Source organism: Neomonachus schauinslandi, chromosome 5 (assembly GCF_002201575.2).
Source record: "Neomonachus schauinslandi chromosome 5, ASM220157v2, whole genome shotgun sequence".
Classification (NCBI taxonomy): Eukaryota; Metazoa; Chordata; class Mammalia; order Carnivora; family Phocidae; genus Neomonachus; species Neomonachus schauinslandi.
The window spans coordinates 141,071,911-141,091,033 of NC_058407.1; the positions used below are offsets into that span (position 1 = coordinate 141,071,911).

At 49.6% G+C, this 19,123-nt stretch overlaps 2 protein-coding genes across 6 annotated transcripts in view; one reads left to right on the forward strand and one right to left on the reverse strand.

Annotated features, from left to right (window-relative positions):
- Positions 1–12,705, reverse strand: part of ANKS3 (ankyrin repeat and sterile alpha motif domain containing 3) — a 30,233-nt gene extending 17,528 nt beyond the window's left edge. For 2 of the 5 annotated variants that reach the window (XM_021698178.1, XM_021698177.2), the window contains exons 1-4: positions 9,770–9,945; positions 7,416–7,614; positions 7,100–7,221; positions 5,824–5,905 (exon numbers count right to left, since the gene is read on the reverse strand). In XM_021698178.1, the coding sequence (XP_021553853.1) occupies positions 5,824–5,905; positions 7,100–7,221; positions 7,416–7,614; positions 9,770–9,939 (573 nt within the window). In that variant the 5' untranslated portion in view covers positions 9,940–9,945. Of the gene's footprint in view, positions 1–5,823; positions 5,906–7,099; positions 7,296–7,415; positions 7,615–9,769; positions 9,946–12,679 lie in introns of those variants that run through there. The other 3 variants (XM_021698176.2, XM_021698180.2, XM_021698179.2) reach the window with 3 other exon arrangements.
- A 2,356-nt stretch (positions 12,706–15,061) lies between these two features.
- The window catches only part of DNAAF8 (dynein axonemal assembly factor 8), a 10,221-nt gene continuing 6,159 nt past the window's right edge, over positions 15,062–19,123 (forward strand). The window contains exons 1-3 of the mRNA XM_021698012.1: positions 15,062–15,209; positions 15,893–16,021; positions 17,930–18,442. Of these exons, the coding sequence (XP_021553687.1) occupies positions 15,087–15,209; positions 15,893–16,021; positions 17,930–18,442 (765 nt within the window). The 5' untranslated portion in view covers positions 15,062–15,086. The remainder of the gene's footprint in view (positions 15,210–15,892; positions 16,022–17,929; positions 18,443–19,123) is intronic.

Sequence of the window (19,123 nt, forward strand, 5' to 3'; positions counted from 1 at the left end):
AAGTGACAGCAGTGCGCTGCATACCCTCAGCCTCTACAGGGAGGTCTGCATTTACAGCTCGGTAAAAACGGGCGGGGGCGGGGAAAAAACACCATCTTTACTGTATGGTTTTAACTATCATGTTTTTAAGCCCAGAAGTCTTCAACCTCAGATTACAGTTAAAGGGGGAAAAAGCAGTAATACTATTCCTTAGTGAGTAAATGAGGAAGAAAATAGAACCAAGAACAAGGTCCCTGAGGTGAGGGAAGAAAATACTAGAATTTCTGTTTATTCATCCTTTACATTTTGGGGGGTTTTCTTCCTATTTTATAATGTACATAACATATTCCTAGAGACGTACATGATCAAAACTCATTCTGACAGGAAAGCATGATCAAAGCTTCCGAGACTGTGGCCCAAGAGGATGGCGGGCACACTTGTCACGTGGAGGCCAGGCCATCAGCTCAGCTCTCCCCTAAGAGGCCTAATCACGCCCAGATCATCCTGCCCCGCCAGGAGGAAGGGAATGGGGTGCAAGGGAGGCAGCTACAGCCCTCTTCTGCCCTTGCAGAGCACAGGGAGCCCAGCCTCCTGTAGCCCCCCATCTCCAGAAATGGGGCCTGGCTCTGGAGGGCCAGCTCGGGAGACCGGTGGGCCCAGCCCTCTGGCTCCCTCAGGTCTAACCCTGACTGAGAGGAGGAAATCTGCAGGAAATGAGGAGCAGAGGAGAAGCCGTGCAGGCTTAGCCACACGGATTCCCCAGCAATGAAAGGACGTGACCCATTAGCCACATGCTCCCAGCCATGCCCGCCAGCCCCCCACCCCGGCCCCCCAACGCCAAAGCAATCATGGCGAACTGCCCAACACCTTCTACTCCTGATTAGTGCTACGGGGAGATCTCATAGTTGATTTCCTGAATTTGATCACTGTATGTGATCATGAAGACAAAACTGTTTTCAGGAAATACATACTAAATAAAGTATTTAGGAAGAAAAGGGCATTACATTAGGTCAGCAACTTGCTATCCAGTGGTCCCAAAAAGACAGTATGTATATAAAGAGAGACTAATAAAGAAAACGAGATGAAATGTTAACAAATGTTAATACTGGGCAATCTAGTGAAGATACACAAATTCTTTGTATTATTTTGACATTTCTTTAAGTCTGAAATCATTTCAGAATTTTAAAATTTTAAAAATTTTCCAAAAGAAATCCAATATAATTTGTTTCCCCTAAATACAAGTTGCCCACAACACATAATCTCATTCCCAGCTGGGGAGTAAAGGTACCAAATGAGGGCATAATCTGCATGGTAGATAAAATCTCTGATTTTCCAGTATGTTTTCCAGTGTGAATATCTCTCATGACTTCTAGTTCTACCTAATTTAAAATCAAATTCTAGGGCGCCTGGGTGGCTCAGTCAGTTAAGTGTCTGCCTTCAGCTCAGGTCATGATCCCGGTGTCCTGGGATCAAGTCCCGCATCGGGCTCCCTGCTCAGCCAGGAGTCTGCTTCTCCCTCTCCCTCTCTTTCCTGCTCATTCTCTCTCTCAAATAAATAAATCTTAAAAAAAAAAAAACCTTCAAAAAATATATAAATAAATAAATATAAATAAATAAAATCAAATTCTAGGGGCGCCTGGCGGGGTTCAGTCGGTTAAGCATATGACTCTTGATTTCGGCTCAGGTCATGAGACTGAGCCCCGAGTCAGGCTCTGCCCTCAGCGAAATCTACTTGAGATTCTCCCTCTCCCTCTGCCCCTCGCACCCATGCTCTCTCTCTTAAAATAAATAAATCTTAAAAAAAAATACATAGTAGGGCGCCTGGGTGGCTCAGTTGGTTAAGCGACTGCCTTCGGCTCAGGTCATGATCCTGGAGTCCAGGGATCGAGTCCCACATCGGGCTCCCTGCTCAGCAGGGTGTCTGCTTCTCCCTCTGACCCTCCCCCTCTCATGTGCTCTCTCTCTCATTCTCTCTCTCAAATAAATAAATAAAATCTTTAAAAAAAAAAAATACATAGTAGGGCACGTGATGTGATGAGCACTGGGTGTTATATACAACTGATAAATTACTGAACACTACATATGAAACTAATGATGTACTATATGTTGGCTAATTGAATTTAAATACAAAATTTTTAAATAAATAAATACATAAAATAAAATTCTAAACGCAGAAGCAGAGGTTATGATTTTTACAGGTTTGAGCTCTTACCCATCTGTTCTTGACCCTATGTTAGGTCTTAAGGGTGCCTAGTCCATGTAAGTGGAATTACTGCAAAGAATAATTATTTGCAGCAAAGAAGCCCAAATGGCTGACAAATATATGAAAAGATGCTCAACCTCACCAGAAATCAGGGAAAGGTAAAAATCAATAGGAGACAGCTCATCAGATACCAGGTACCAAGTGTCACTGAGGGTGTGGAGAAGAGAGCTATAAAATACTATCAGAATGTCAATCAGGATGACTATGGAGGAAAGTAAGTTAATACTCTCCAGTCAAGATCCACCCTACCCTACACACCAAAAATTCTACTTTGAAGAATACATCCTGATTTCTTTAAAATCCCTTCCCACATGCTCGAGAAGATAGGTAAAAAATGGCAACCACAGCCCTGTCAGGAATAGCAAAGTAGACACAAGTGAAATGTCCACTAAAAGACAAATGGATAAACGTAAAATACTCATACATTCAATACATAGAGAGCTGTCAAAACGAGTGAACTACGCCCCAATGCACCAGCGCTCTGTTGAATGACGCATACAGTCTGACACGTTATTTACATAAATCTTTAAAATATATCAAACAACCTGTGCCTTCCTTAAGGACACACAGTGCATGGCACAAGCATAAAACCAGGAGCAGGAAGCTGCAGATCAGCATCTGTTTAGGGGTCACTCTGGGGTCATGTGGGTTGTATTACTATCATCCTCCGTACTTTTCTGTATGTTGAAAGTACTTCAAATTTAAGATTCATAATTCTTGCTGCTGTGGAAAGAGTGTAAGTTGGTACAATTTCCTCTTCAGGTGGCAAGTGGGCAACCCTATGTTAAGACTGTACTCACATTCCATGCAAAATTCTACCTTCGGTACTGAACCAGACAGACGTGGTCACACGCGTGTGCAGAGACGTATGTGCGGAGTCTCCACAGCACTCTGTGTGACAGCCAGAGGCTGGCAACGACTCACTTCCAACGACTCTGATTCATCCCTACAAGGAAATGCTGTGCCGCCACGAAGAAAAGAGAGAGAAGAGATTAACATACACTAATACAGAACAATCTCCGAGAGAGAGAAAGAGGGAGGGAGGGAGGGAGGGCAGGAGGAAGGAAGGAAGGAAGGAGGAAGGAAGGAAGGAAGGAGGAAGGAAGGAAGGAAGGAAGGGAGGGAGGAAAGAGCTGAGGAGCAGCCGTGGGGAGAGACCGGGAGACAGAGGCAAAGGGGGCAGGCAGGCTCCTCTACCCCCTCAGTCTCATGTCTAGTTTTACCACGTAAGGGTACTGCTCCCCAATTTTTTTTTTAAGTCTGTGAGCTGGCGCATTTATTTATTTATTTATTTATTTATTGGGAGTATGAGCACAGGATGGGGAGGAGGGGAAAGGGAGAGAATCTCAGGCAGGCTCCACGCTCAGCGCAGAGCCTGAGCTCAACCTCATGACCCTGAGATAATGACCTGAGCAAACCAAGAGTCAGACACTTAACTGACTGAGCCACTCAGGTGCCCCCCAAATTCTTTTTTCAAAGAGATAGCATGTCAACGTTTTATTATGCTAAAATATCCAATTGGAACCCCCCAAGAAGAGAAAAATCATAAAATAAATACAAATGGCCAATAAATGCATTTCTAAATGTTCAACTTCACTAGTAAGTATAAACCAAAACAGATGCCACTTTTCTCCCACCACATTGGCAAAAACGCCAGACAAGTAACTTTCAGGGCTTGGTGAGGACATGAAAAAGTGGGCACCTTCACATATAACTGGGGGGGGAGCGGGGAGGCAAAAGAGACAACCTTTCCAGTGGGAATCTGTTAAGACTTACTATTTCAACCCCACTGCACTTTTTAACAAGACAAATTCACTTATTGTGCAATTCACCCACTCACAGTGTATAACTCACTGGCATGCAACCATCACCATAATCAATTTCAGAACATTCTCCTCACCCTAAAAAGAAATCATGTACCCCTTAACCACCACCCTCTCCCCAGTACTTCCATCTCTCATCATCCCTTCCCATCCCACCCTCCCAACCCACCCTCTGCTGCCGGCCCTACGCCACCATTAATCTGCTTTCTATCTCTACAGATTTGCTTACTCAGGATATTCCGTATAAAAAGAATCCTACAATATGTGGTCCTTTGTGTCTGGCTTCTACCACTGAGTATAATATTTTCAAGGTCCATCCATATTGTAGGTGTCAGAACTTCATTCCTTTTTATGGCTGAAAAATATTCCAGTGTGTGGAGAGACCACACTTAACTTATCCATCTATCAGCTGATGGACATGTGGGTTTCTTTCTTTTGGCTACTGCCAATAACACTGCTATAGACATTTGTGTGTAAGTTTTCGTGTGGACCGATTTTCAGTTCCCTTGGGTATATACCTAGGAGAATGGCTGGGTTATACAGTAGCTTTATGTTAACTGTTTGAGGAACTGCCTGACTGTTTTCCAGAGAGGATGCATCATTTTACACTCCCACCAGCAGTGTGTGAGGTTCCAATTTCTCCACATCTTCACTGACTCTTATTACTGTCTTTTTATATTACAGACATCCTAGCAGTTTTGATTTGCATTTCCCAGATGACTAATGATGTCAAGCATTGCTTATTGGCCATCTATAAATCATCTTTGGAGAAATGTCTTTTCAGATCCTTTGCCCATTTTTTATTGTCTTTATTAGGACCTATTAAGTGTCCCATGTGAACACCAGCAATCCCTCCTACAGAAATACGATATACCTGTATGCAGGCTGAAGCTGCCCATACAGAGCTAGTCCCTGGAGCAGTTTATAACTGTAAAATGTCAGAAACCTAAATTTCAACAAATAAGGAACTGACTAAATTAATTATGGCTCGGATTATACATGGGATACCATAAGGAAAAAATGTCTATAGCATATTAACTGAATTTCTAAAAGCTGTAGAGTAAACACACAGTAGAATCCCACTCTGTTCAGGGGTTCCTGGGTGGCTCAGTTGTTAAGCGTCTGCCTTTGGCTCGGGTCGTGATCCCAGGGTCCTGGGATCGGGCCCCGCATCAGGCTCCCTGCTCAGCAGGGAGCCTGCTTCTCCCTCTCCCACTCCCCCTGCTTGTGTTCCCTCTCTCGCTGTGTCTCTCTCTGTCAAATAAATAAAATCTTTACCAAAAAAAAAAAAAAAAAAAGAATCCCACTCTGTTCAAAATGAAGAGCAACTTGTGTGCACCTGTCTACAGACAGACCTTCCTAAGCAGAGAAGTCCTGGGCTGTCTCTATCAAACCAAGTGGGCATCTTGGGGAGGAACCGCGGGTGCTTCAGAAGGAAGATCTTAGCATTCTTACTCTATATGTTGTTTTTAAGTGATGGGATGACAAGTGTTACCTACTTTTTAAAATATATTTTCCATACTTCTCAAATAATAGCATTTTCAAAATTATTACAGGATTAGGTGTCTATTTTTACTCACCACTGTACCCCTGAGCGCCACTCAACACTTGGCATCAGTAGATACAATGAAAATGTGCTGAATAAATAAAGAGCAGCTATTTCTGTGCAGCAGAAAATTCTGTTACAGCCCATATTTCAGGGACAGGAGTCCTCACCTGCCATGACTAAACTGTAAGCAAATAAACAGGGTCACTTACATGATTGAGAAAATACTGCACAATTATTTCATGGCCAGCGGCAGCTGCTTCCATCAAAGGAGTAAATCCATATACCGGCTCCCTGCAAGATAGAGGCCATGGCCAGACGATTAGCGGAGAGGAGCTGAGCCAGGCAGAAGCTTTCCTGCTGCAGACAAACCCAAGCCAGCTCGTCACCCATCCTGAGGCGTCCAGGTCTCCCTCTCGCCAGAACGAACAGAGTGACATGAAAAAAGTTCCTATCGACACATGAGCCTCATAAATTCTTCTGCTTCTACCACCAGCTCTAGTCTCTCTTCCTGAAGACAACCTGTCTCCCCATATTCACTCCCTCTAAGCTGCTTCCACCGGCTGACTCTTAAATCTCCGTTTTAATTACAGGCGAATAGCAACTGTTGCCTTTCACTGCGCACAGCCAGCCAGCATCTCCCGCCCACCCATCCAGACGATCTTTGAGCTCAGCGTCTTCCAGGAGCCCTCCCAAGAGCTCTGGGACTAATCATCTACCTTGTCCTTACTTCACCCACTATCTGATGCTTATTTCTGTGCTCAGCACTGTCTCCAGATACCTCCTGACCCTCACATCTCTCACCCTGGTCTAGAAGACAGGAAGCAAGCTAAATCCTGGGTTGCATCCACTCTAAGACACACCATTTTCACATTCTCACATCTCTGAAGTCAGAATTTATCTTAAAACCAATAGGCAAGTGGCATTTTAATCAGTGGCATTTCTTTCTCAGTGGCGTGTGAAACTATGGTGCACCTTACAGGGGGTGACTTCAGCCAGGGGCGGGCACCGTGCCAGCCAGAAGCTGGGGTGGTACTTGCTGTGTTGAAAGGGGATTATTGTCGTGACATACTTTAGACAACACCCCTTCCAGCTTATAAAACTCATGACTGCTTTCAAAGCATCACCTCACCCGATATAGACAAAGGACAGGAAGGAAAAAGGAATTAGCATTTAATGCATGTCAATCAAGTGCCATTCACTATGCCAGGCCCCTGGTGTGTGACAGAACATGTAATTCCTCCAACAACCCCATGACATAGGTATTGCTGGCCCCAGTTTTCAGATAAAGAAAATGAGGCTCAAAAAGTGCTGCACCCAGTGTCTCCTGAGAGATGCAGAAAAAAGCTGGGACCAGCCCCAAGCTTCCCGCGCCTGGGCAGGCCTGTCCCCTCTGCCCACAGCAGGGGCTACACTGCACTCTGGCCTGTGGCTGCCTCCCCAGCTGCCCTCCTCTGTTACAGCGGCCACTAACGACCCGGTAATCACCTCACGTTGGCATTCGCTCCACTGTCCAAGAGGAACTTGACCATCTGCTGGTGCCCGGCGCTAGTGCAGTGGAAGAGAGCAGTCCAGCCCTGAATGTCCTTCATTTCCAGCTCGGCACCTTGCTTCAAGAGAACGCAGAATGCTCGTTACCGCCTCAGCTCCTCTGTGTGGGGCGGGCGCGCTCCAGGCCATCACGCTGCAAGAATCAAAGTGATGACCCGAGCAAGCACACACCATGGTCTGCAGTGGCTCCCGTCTCCGCCAGAGTGGCCAGGAGCCCCTCGCGTCTCTGGGCCTGAGTCCCCTCGTCACTCACCTGGAGGAGAAAGTAGGCAATGCTCTCGTTGCCACAGCTAGACGCCAGCATCAGCGGAGTCTGCCCTTCCGGGGTCGGCACGTTCACACTCACCCCCGCCTCGAGCAGCAGGTGCACGATGGTATCGTGTCCGATGTACGAGGCATACATCAGCGGGGTCCAGCCACCACCATTCTTCTTATTCAAATCTAACTCTCTCCTAAACAAACACAAGATATGCCAGACATGTCCAGCCATCTCACATGTGAGGTTTACCAAAGCTGGCAGTGAGGCCGGGCCAAGAGAAAGAGCGGGAAATACAGCCAGGAAGCAGAAGTTATCTGCCACCCTGGACGTCATGGGGGAAGCGAGGCAGGCAGGGAAACCGCTAGGTTTGCCCCACAGCTGCCTCTGCAAAGTCCTCAGAGCCGCCTTCCTCCTCCGACTGCACATTCTCATCGGCCCCTCCGCCTACCCCAAGGCCAGCAACTCTTCTTTCCTACCCCCAACTACACAGATGGTTCTCAACCAGGGGTGATTTTTTGCTCCAGGAGACATTTGGCAAAGTCTGAAAACATTACTGGTTGTCACAACTGGAGAAGGAAAAGCTACTGGCATCTAGGGGGTGGAGGCCGGGGACGTGGCTAACCGGTTATCCTACATGCACAGGTCCCCAGCGGAGAATGATCTGGCTTGGGCTGTCCGGAGTGCCAGAGTCAAGGAACTGTGACCTGGACCCTGACTGCCTTCTTCTCCCAACAGACCAGAATCTGCTAGTGTGGGGCTGGGTGGAAAGGGGAATGGGAAGGGAATCAGAAAATGGACAATATTTCTCCCTAGTCACCTCATCCTACAGAAACATTCTTAGAAAATCACTGACCAGAGAATCCTATCTTTCTCATTCATGTCCATCAAAATTCTGGAAAGGCGTTTCCCGCAGGAGAAAAACCATGGGCTTCCAAGCCCAGAGTCTGGGATTGGGGCATGGAAATCACATCCACTTCCAGGACACCCTGAATAGTTCATGTCCCACAGCCTTTCCTCTCGCACAATCCCTGCCTCCAGCAGAGGCAACGACTGACAATCAATCCAGTCTGTGCCTCTCAGAGGTACGCACACAGGAAGCTACACAGACAATTATTTTCCATTCACTAGCATCTTCTAGTAACTCTGGGATGCCCACGCAGCCATTCCAGAAGGTCCTGATCCTAGGAATGCAGTGGCGGCCACTGGCTGGGAGAGCGCACAGAGACCAATTCATCCTGGCCACACAACCTTCACCGAGGGAGTGCTCAGTTCCACGTGGAGAAGAGACTAGCCCTTGGCAGAGCATCTCTAAGGCTCTCACATGTCTAGTTGGGCCCAATCCTCCCTTCGGAGGCCTCCCCTGCCCTCAGGCCCCCAGTCTATGCTTACTGTGGGCAAGCTTCAGTGTCAGCTAGGGCCACAATCCCAATCAGAGCACAGACACTTCCCCTCTCCCCTGTGGAGCCATTTGGGACCATGCATTTAAACAGCACACCTAAAGACTTAAAAGCCCAAGAATGCTGAAGGAGCAGAATTGTGACTGGGGTCTCAGTGACCCTATGAGAGAATGTGCTGTGTACCCAGCTGCACATTCCTAAGGCTACCTGGTACAGGAGTACGACAGACTGTCCCTTACCACAGGCCTGTACTTGTACTCGACTGGCCAGATATTCATAAGTGATGGCTAGGACTTGGGAACCAGAAGCCTGGGACTCAAATGAGGCTTTGCTTTGGCTCCCCAGGAACTGAAAAAGGCACATATGGGTACGGACACAGGTCGTTTCTCCAAGTTATCGATGAAAAACTGAAACAAGGAGGTAGGTCAGTAAGGGGGTGGAGAGGAGGAGATGGGTCCTTTTCCAAAAACTGCATTAACATATGTATAAGACTGCAGGTGGCAATCCCCAGAGAGGAAGATAAACCCCACTTCCTCCTCTATAGCAAAAGCTAGAAGGGAAAGGAAGGCAAAAGAGATAAAAATGAACCTTCTGGGGAAAGAAGGCCACAGGGCATCACTTTTTAACTTTATTTTTGTTTTGTCTGAACATTTCTGCAATTCATAAACACCATTAAGTGACTCTACAGAAAGCCTGAAACGTTTCATAAGCCTATAAAAAATGTTTAAAGCCTCTCTTTCTTCCGAAGAATACAAACTGACTTCCTTATTAGTGTCCAGCATAAATCATTACTGACCACTGTCCAAGAGACATGGGGATTGATCTGTGTGCCTGAAATGTTTACGACTGTGTGAGGCCCCATGAGCTTACTGATAGCTCTGTCTGGGATCTGAAGCCACAGAGACGGTACTCAAAATCTAAGCAGAAGGAACATTTCCCAAGATCTCTTACCGCTGCACACATTCCTTCACCACTTCATCCTGGCCGATGGAAGCAGCTGTGTGAAGATCCAAGGGGACAGCCAGCTCTTCCCGGCTGACCTGAGCACCCAGCCCATGCCACATGGACAAGCTGCGATTCAGGAGTTCTGGCTCACTAGCTTCATCGCTGAGCTCCGACATCACTGTGGAGGGAGACCCAGGGGTTAGGTCTTTCCTTCCTGGTTGTTCCAGGGAGTGAAACACGATGGTTGCACTCCTACCTGCAGGAGGCCTCGATGTCACTATCCTAGCAGACTCAATGCAGTCAACTCCTGGGACAGACTTAGAAAATTTTTATTAAATACTGTATGGGTTTGGGCAGCTCCATCCTGCTAATACTGGTGAGCTTGTCACCAGACAGAAAAAGAGGAGCACATATGGTGAGTCACACACTGGGGTGTATACTTTCCTTCATCAATCCTCAGTCCCCAGTTCTGCAAAGGGAATTCTCCAGCAACTCAGGAAGCCTGACAACCTTTTGGATGGGCAGTCAAGAAATGCTAATTGAGTCACTGGACCAAATCACCTCTTGGGTGGGGTGGGAAAGAACCCTGGACTTGGGAGTTATATCAAAATTTAGCTCTGCTATTTAACATCTCCAGTCCCTAGTTCCTTGCTGTCTAATAGGGACATAGCTCAAAGGGCTGCTGTTAAAACACATGGAAGAATGGATAAATAAATGGCAGAATAGCATATGATGGAACGCTAGTAATAAACAGAAGAAATAAACAGTTGATATGCATAACATATGAACGAATCTCAAACACAGTTGTGCAAACAGAAGCCATACTCAAAGGCTACCTACTGTATGATTCCATTTATATGACATTTTAGAAAAAACAAACCTGAAGGGCTGGAGGACAGATCAGTGGTACCAGGGATTAGGAACAGGGAAACCTCGAAGGGACAGCGAGACAGAACTTGGGGGTAACGTACCTGTTCTGTATCTTGATTGGTGGGTATGTTGACTCTATACATTAATCAAAACCCATAGACCCAAACACCAAATGACTGAATTTTACTGTATAAAAATTTTAAACAAATAGGGCGCCTGGGTGGCTCAGTCAGGTAAGCATCTGCCTTCGGCTCAGGTCATGATCCCAGGGTCCTGGGATCGAGCCCCACATTGGGCTCCCTGCTTGGTGGGGAGTCTGCTTCTCCTCTACCCCTCTCCCCTGCTCATGATCCCTCTCTCTTTCTCAAATAAATAAAATCTTTTTTTTTAAGATTTTATTTATTTATTTTGATAGAGAGACAGCGAGAGAGGGAACACAAGTGGGGGCGGGGGGTGGGAAAGGGAGAAGCAGGTTTCCCACGGAGCAGGGAGCCCGATGTGGGACTCGATCCCAGGACCCTGGGATCATGACCTGAGCCGAAGGCAGACGCTTAACGACTGATCCACCCAGGCGCCCTCAAATAAATAAAATCTCTAAGAAAAAAAAAATTTTAAACAATTAAATCTTGAAAAGAAAGTCCCAGCACAGAATCTAGGATGTGATTGGTATTCAGTGAATGTTAACTGAGCAGGAATCCACCTATGAATTCCTTGAAAGTGGGACAGATGGTGGGCAGGGATGGGGGGGGGGGTGTGATAGACTGGTAAATTTGTGGGGTGATGGAACTTTCCCAGAGATGCAACACCACCAGGATGAAAAGTATATGATTATGACAGTCCCTTATCCTGGGAATCCTAACCAAATCAATGCCAACCCCTTAGCTTCCTATTAGAACCTTTAGGTCCAAGAGTAACATTTGTCTCCTTCTCTACTATGGGTGGGAAAGAACAAGAAAGCAAGTATAGAAAAGACAGAAAAGGAGAAAACAAAGGTCGGGTCCATTCAGATGGCCTAAAGGTGCCCCAGCAATTCACAGATGCCACTAGGACCTCAGTCTCTACTAAAGAATGCTTCCAATCTCCAGGTAACAGCTGAGATAGCCAAACAAGCAACAAGCCACCAATCTGGGGGACAAAGAATTTGTAAGCCCTTGGCCAGAGTATGTGTACATGTGAGGGGGGCTGTTAAGTAACCAAGTTCAGAGCAAAGCCCTGCTTTCTGGTACCCCCACCTCCTCACACCTGCAAGGCCTGAGATCAACCAGCTTTCTCACTTCGCAGGTGAGAAACCCCAACGTGAACAGTCCTGGCCAACAGACACTGATTAAGAACCCAAATAAGCCGAGTGCCAGTTCAAGGCCCCTTTCAATACACCCCTCAAGCCTCCAATGGGTGTGTCTCTTCTACTCCAAATGCCAGGGTGGAGTCCAAGTGGTCTCTCCCATTATTGGAGGGAGGCTCACACGGCTGACACCCTGCGGGGTGGCAATCACAACCAGACCCGACTCAAGGAGCCTAGGGAGGGAGAACTCGGATGCCAAGGGGCCACAAAGCTACCGCTACCTCTTTTATCACCCCACCACATGCCACATACTCTACAATGACGGGGTATTTGTTATGAATAAAACGTTTATGCTCATCCATATATTTGTATACTCGCTCAGTGGCCGTTCCTCTAAACCAAAAATCTTAACTAAAAAATAATGACGCTGGTGGTCAACCGCCATGCCTACAGGGAGGAAGTCTCGTCTCGGCGCGTATGCCTTTCGCGGGGCCCGGGGTACCCGCCCTGGTTCTCAGGCCCTGGGGGGGTCCTTCGGGAACACCCCGAGCCTCGACTGTACTGACGTCCCTTGACGCTTCCTCCCGGTAACCCTACACGGCACGTGGCTCTGTCGTCCCCACCGCACCGCTGCAGAAGCGGAAGCGCAGTCAGAAACTCACGCGGCGAGCAAGTGGCAGGGCCGGGCCGCCTGGCGCCGGGCCCCGCAAGCGGGCTGCAGGTGCCGGCACCAGGCGGGGGAGCCCGGCCGCCACGGAGCCTACCTGCGCTGGGCCCCGGGCAGCCGCCGCCGCACTCCCTCAGACCGGTCCGTTCGCTGCCAAGCTCGCCCGGACTCCCTCCGCGCGGGCTGCCGCCGCAGCGCCCGGACCCCGCGGCACCGCTCCCGCCCCGGAAGTGGTTGCGGGAGGCGCGGAGCACGCCGGGACGCTCGCCGGGCCGCGGGGCAGCTCCCGGCGCTGCCGGGCAATTCGTCCGTCCCGCACTCGAACCTTCCGGTCAGCTCGCCCCGCTCGATGTGTGACCCCCACGTCAGCCAATGAACAGGCGGAGCTCGCCCTGCCCCGCCCCGCCCCTGGCCGGGGAAACCAATCCTGTTTCATGAGAGGCAGGACGCGCCGAGTCCCGAAAGGGGAGCAGGGGGAAAAGTGCGGTTGGCAGTCCAGTAATCTAAGACTCTGCCAAGGGGGAATTCCAAAGGCCGTGAGAGCCTCAGTAGTTGCGCCGCGGCCCGAGGGGGCGAGCGAGACCGGAGGGACGCACTGGGGACTGTTTATAGCCCTGTCAGGACCGCGCAAAGAGGGGAGGCGGAGGCCTGAGGTGAGTGGCCTCGGGCCTGTCGCAGCTGCGAAGGTACAGGCCGGGATTCGGACAGGACGGCGGGGAACAGGGAGTGGGGGTGGCTGGGAAGGCGGGCGATGTGTTTTCCTGCTTCCCAGCTTTAGATTTTAAAAGCCTGACCCGGGAAGCCTTTGGCGTCTGGTTGTCATAACAACGGGGCGCCCCCCGGGCAGGAGGGGCCAGGGGCTGGGCTGGGGGCGGGGCTAACGGGCTGCAGCCAAGAAACGGACATGGAGGTGCCGCCAGGATTCGGAAGAGACTGGAGCGCCTCTTTGGCTTAGCCTTAGGCATTAACCCCAGTCCGAAATCCTCACCTGCGCGTTCAGGACCCTGCGCGATCTGGTCCGTTTTCACCGCATATTCCAGCAACTGATAGCTTCTACCCCACAACATACTGGGCAGTTTCCGCTCCTCTGAGCCAACGTACATGCTCTTCCTGCAGCCTGTAGTGCCTTTCCCTCCTCCGTTGCCTTGCCTGCCTACAAGAACCTAGTCTCTGGTAGCCGCCTTCACCTCGGTGATTCTGGTGTCCTACAATCTGCCCTACAGAGCCCCGCTTCCAAAAAAAAAAAATCCCCTGATGTGTGTATGAGCTGCATCCGCACCCTGCTGTTCATAGTTCAGGGTGCACCAAGCACAGAAGCAAGTACCCCACCACTCACAACTCCTGTTGCTACCCTGATGGGGTATTAGCCAGACGGTGCTGTCTTCCCATTACCTACGCATAGTGGCCTCTGGCGCTGCAAGGGATGTCCAGACACTGGCTCTGAAGTACCATCATTCCACTCTCTCTGCCTCCTCCCCCTGCTCTTGCTCTCTCTCTGACAAATAAATAAAATCTTTAAAAAAGGATTGGGCAGGGGCTCCTGGGTGGCTCAGTCGTTAAGTGTCTGCCTTCCGTTCAGGTCATGATCCCAGGGTCCTGGGATCGAGCCCCACATCCGGCTCCCCGCTCAGCGGGAAGCCTGCTTCTCCCTCTCCCACTCCCCCTGCTTGTGTTCCCTCTCTCGCTGTGTCTCTCTCTGTCAAATAAATAAATAAAATCTTTAAAAAAATAAAAAAGGATTGGGCAGAGGGAGAAGCAGGCTCCCGCTGAGCAGGGAGCCTGATGCGGGACTCTATCCTGGGACCCTGGGATCATGACCTGAGCCGAAGGCAGACACTTAACCAACTAAGCCACCTAGGTGTCCCCCTCCAAAAATTTTATTTTTAAGTAATCTCTACCCAGTGTGGAGCTCGAACTTACAACCCCAAGACCAAGCGTCACATGCTCTACTGACTGAGCAAGGCAGGCACCCCTCCACATATAACTTTTGACTCCCCCCAAAGCTTAGCTAATAGCCTACTGTTGATTGAAAGCCTAACCGATAACATAGTCAATTGACACATATTCTGTAAATATATATTGTATTCCCACATAAAGTAAGCTAGAAAAAAGAAAATGTTAAGAAAATCATGAGAAAACACATTTACAGTACTGAACTGTATTTATAGAAAAAAATCTGCATACCAGTGGACTGGCGCAGTTCAAACCCGTGTTGCTCGGGGGTCAGCCATATCTGGGCTCCACCTGCACCAAACACACAGCGCGGGCACAGTAACTGGCAGGAACAGGAACCCGCAGAACCAGAAGGGAAACCAAGTGGGAGGTCTGGGAGTCTGTGTTCATCCCCCACAGTGTGGTAGGTGCTTTGAAAAGGCAGCCCTCTCCCCCTGCCCCATCCTGAGCTCTTGACCCTTGGCCCCAGGACCCTCTCACTTCACCCTGCGTCCCCTGCAGGTCTGCTTGGATGATGGCATGCTGAGAATCACCCCGGAGCCTGGGCCCGCATGGCATCCCAGGACAAAGATGAGGAGTCCTCACCTCGCTGGGCCTCCCAGACAGGGCCCTGGGATGCCATCCTCGAGGCCGTCAGGGAGCAGCTCCCATCTCTGGATTCAGATTCCTCCTCGGTAAGCAAGCACCTTCTTCCTATGTCTTCCTAGGCCCCGACTGCCGTTTCTTCCCATGGCAAACATGATGCTGCCCCATGAACAGCTTTGGAGCTTATCAGCTTCTGTGTTTGTCATAATCTCAGTTTTTGTTCTCTGAATACATTTATTGATTCTTGGCATCCTCATGGGCCATTGTGCACAGCAAGGCTAATGGAGAGTGGATAATGTGACCCCAGTGCCTTGTCACGTCTCCAGCCTCGTTTGCTCTCACCCTCAGATATCCTTGTGAGGTGAGCTGGAAACTCTATGTGTCCCCTCCCCTTAGAGGCACCAAGGCTCTGTGTCATTTAAGTGTTGGCTGCAGGTTGCAGGGCAGGGGGAGAGCTGGACTCTTCTTTCAGCTACCACCTCGCTGCCCTGTTCATTCGATGCCGGCCATTAACTGGGCACCTGTTATGTGCAAGGTCTTAGGGGGCAGCAGGTATGTGCAGAACAGGGAGCCCTGGATCTCACCTTCACAAGGCTGTGTGGCCAAGCCCTTTTCTAAAGCAGTGGCAGGACGCAGCCAGGGCAAGGGCCTCTGGGAGAAAACTGATCTCCCCAGATCACTCTGAGCAGCAGGGCAAGGGCGCCTGGAGCCTGAGGCCCTCCTGGCTCTGCCCGCCGCCCCATAATCCAAAAGTCCTCTCATTTGTCCACAGTCAGACTGCGGGCCAGAGGAGCTGTTCATCTTCCAGCGAGATCAAACTGCCCTGATCCCAGACTTGTCAGAGGAGCTGGCTGAAGAGCCTGCCAGGGCCTGGCTTGCTACGGCCGCTGGGCCTCCTGAGGTCTGTAGGAGGCAGGCTCCGGGGATCCACGATGCTGGGCCCCTGCGGGCAGAATGGGGTATGGGTGTGGGTGGCCATGCTCTCACCAGACCCTAACGGCAGTGGGGGTCAAAGAGGTTAAAACCCCAGCACTCCCCAAACATTTGTTGATTTAATAAGGGTGACAGTGGGGATTCAGAGATAAGAAGGTGCCCCTAGCTGGAGAGGCAAGGCAAACACAAGAAACAATTAGAAAACACCACAGCACACTCTATAACTAAGTATCATAGTTAGTCATTCCAACCTTCAGAGCAAATTTTCTATCTTCTTGTCTTCCCATTTCTCAGAGACAGAAAACTCTATCTAAAATTAATGGCTTGGTGCTTAAAGTTAATTGCTGCCTTTATAAATAGAAGCCATCAATAGGCTTTCATCACTGGGCAGGTCCCCAACCAGTCAGGCCTGCCTGACTCTTGTTAAAAGCTCCAGGAGACTGGCTTAGCTCCGTTGTAACTATTATGACTAGTGGTCACTCATTAACCAGGGGAATGGGGGATGTTCTCAAAGACCAACACAGCCAGACATCCATCAAGGCAGTGAAAGCAGACTTTATTCAGTAACTGCTGACAGCAGGGGAAAAAGCTGAGCTCTGGTTTGTGCAGAGGTGACTGGGGTTTTAAAGGGAGGAGGGAGGAGGAGAGCAGGGCCCACTAGAGTCAGGGTCGTGAACGATCACAGACAGCGGGTCAGTGGGGGTGTGACCAGGCCAGGAGGTGTGTCGCTGGCAGGTATGGAAGTCAGCAGTCTATCCTCCCACGGAGAAGGGAGACCGAAGCCAGGTCCCTCCAAAGGAATGGCTCTCCCGTGACAGATGCTTCTCGGTTTTAAGAGACACATACTCACAATAATAAACCTTTTTTAGTAAATGCTCTAAGGGAGGTCAGCTGTTGGCTGGAACAAACACTAAATTCTCCCTGCAGCATTGAGCTTTCTCAGGCAGGGCTGGGGTCATCCTAGCCGTGCGCTGCTGGAAGCCATCCTAGAGTCTGGTCAAGTCTCTCCGTGCTGGTTTGGGCAGAGTGGTTATGTGCCGCAGTCTACCTCTCAGTGCAAGCACTGACACGGGGTCATTTTACGGAACCAGGCAGGGCATGTCTCCTACCCATCACCAGGACAGACATCACCCACTCACCCAGCCATGCCTAGAAGTATAACGCCAAACAGGAGAAATTCCCAGGGCTGCCAAGCCCTGTGGTTAGTGCAGGTGCAGCGATGTCCACATGGTCTTATCTCGTGTTTTCTTCATCTATATTATTACCTCGGCGACTCTTCTGTAGAATTTTTTTCAGTCTGGGACAGGAAAGTCTGCATCAACTCACAGGGGCAGAGGCTGTGGGCTTGCTCTGGAGTCAAAGGGCCTGGATTTCTTCTTGTCCACCCCTTAATAGTTGTGTGGCCAAAAGGTAGAAACACCCAAGTGTCCATCAACACAAAAAATGGACAAACAAAACATGGTGTATCCATACAATGGAACATTATGCAGTCCATGAAAGGGAACCAAGTACCAACACATGCTACCACCTCAGTGGACCTTGGAAACACTAAGCTAAGCAAGGACACAAAAGGACAAATACTGTAGGGTTCCACTTATATGCCATACCTAAAACAGGCAAATCCATAGAGAAAGTAGACTAGAGGTTACTAGGGGCTGGGGGGTGGGGAGGCACAGTCCCTTTGGGGTGATAAACAAGCTTTGGAAATAGACAGCGGTGATGGTTGCACATTATGAATGTACTTAATGTCTCTGAATGATACATTTTGTAACAATCAAAATAGCAGATTTTACGTTACATACATATTTTACCACACACATAAAAATTCCCTGCAGTATGTTTTTGAGGATGCTAAGGACACCTGTTTTCTCCACAGCCAGGTGTGGTGCCTGTGGAATTCACTGCAGAACCCTGGAGTAAGTGGGGCCCAAAGACAAGGGGTCCTGCCTCTCTGCAAGGCAGGGACGCTGACGGGCCTGTAGAGACCTGTGATGAGGCCTGTTCCCTTCTTCGGGTGCCTGAGGACACCCCCATGTGGCAGGAAGGCAATCGTGGGGCTGTGTCCTTCAGCACCCAGGGTCCTCCCCGGGGGCCACACGGAGAAGCCACCTTCTCCCCGTGGGAATGTGACCTGAAAACAGAACCCCCAGGTGCTGCCTCACGAGCCCATTGGGGCACAGACTCCACAGCCCACAGAGCCCTCCGAAGGGAGAGAAGGAAGATGATTGAGAAGGACATACTCCACAAAGTTACCTGGGATGCCCGGGGCCCAGCCTGCTGTGACCACAGTCCAGTGAAGGAGGCACCCTGTGCCGCAGGAGCGGCAGGTCTGAGACCAGAAACACCCCCGGAGGGGCCCCAGGAAGGACCTCCGGTGCTCTCCCTCAAGGTAGTCAGCCCCCTAGCCTGCGCTTCCTCGGGGGGATCCCTTGCACAGTGGCCAACCTGAGGCCTGGCCCACTATACCTGTCCTAGTCTATCTGGGCTGCCGTGACAAACTCTCATAGACTAGGGGGACTTAAACCCCAGAAATTCATCTCTCACAGTTCCAGAGACTGGGAAGTCTAAGACCACAGTGCCAGTACATTTGATGTCTGGTGAGAGCCTGTTTCCAGGTTCAAAGATGGCATCTTCTGGCCAGGTCCTCGTACGGTGGAAGAGGCAAGGAAGCTCTCTGGGCCTCTTTTATAAGAGCTCCACCTTCATGACCTATTTATCACTTCCCAGCAGCCCCACCTCCAAAACACCATCACACTGGGGGTTAGGATTTCAACCTGTGAATTTTGGAGGGACGCAGACATTTAGTCCACAGCAACGACCTTAGGCCCCTAGGCCCATGGTCCCAGGTCCTTCAGCGGGCGGTCATGCCTGTCTCAGTGGGTGTGTGGTACTGGCAGACAGACCATCCTCAGCAGCGGTAACAAGAACAAGGAAGAGCAAGGAGACTCCAGCCTTGAAAGAAGGAAAGGAAAAAGGAAAAAGGAAAGGAAGAAGAAAGAAAGAAAGAAAAGAAAGAAAGAAAGAAAGAAAGAAAGAAAGAAAGAAAGAAAGAAAGAAAGAAAGAAAGAAA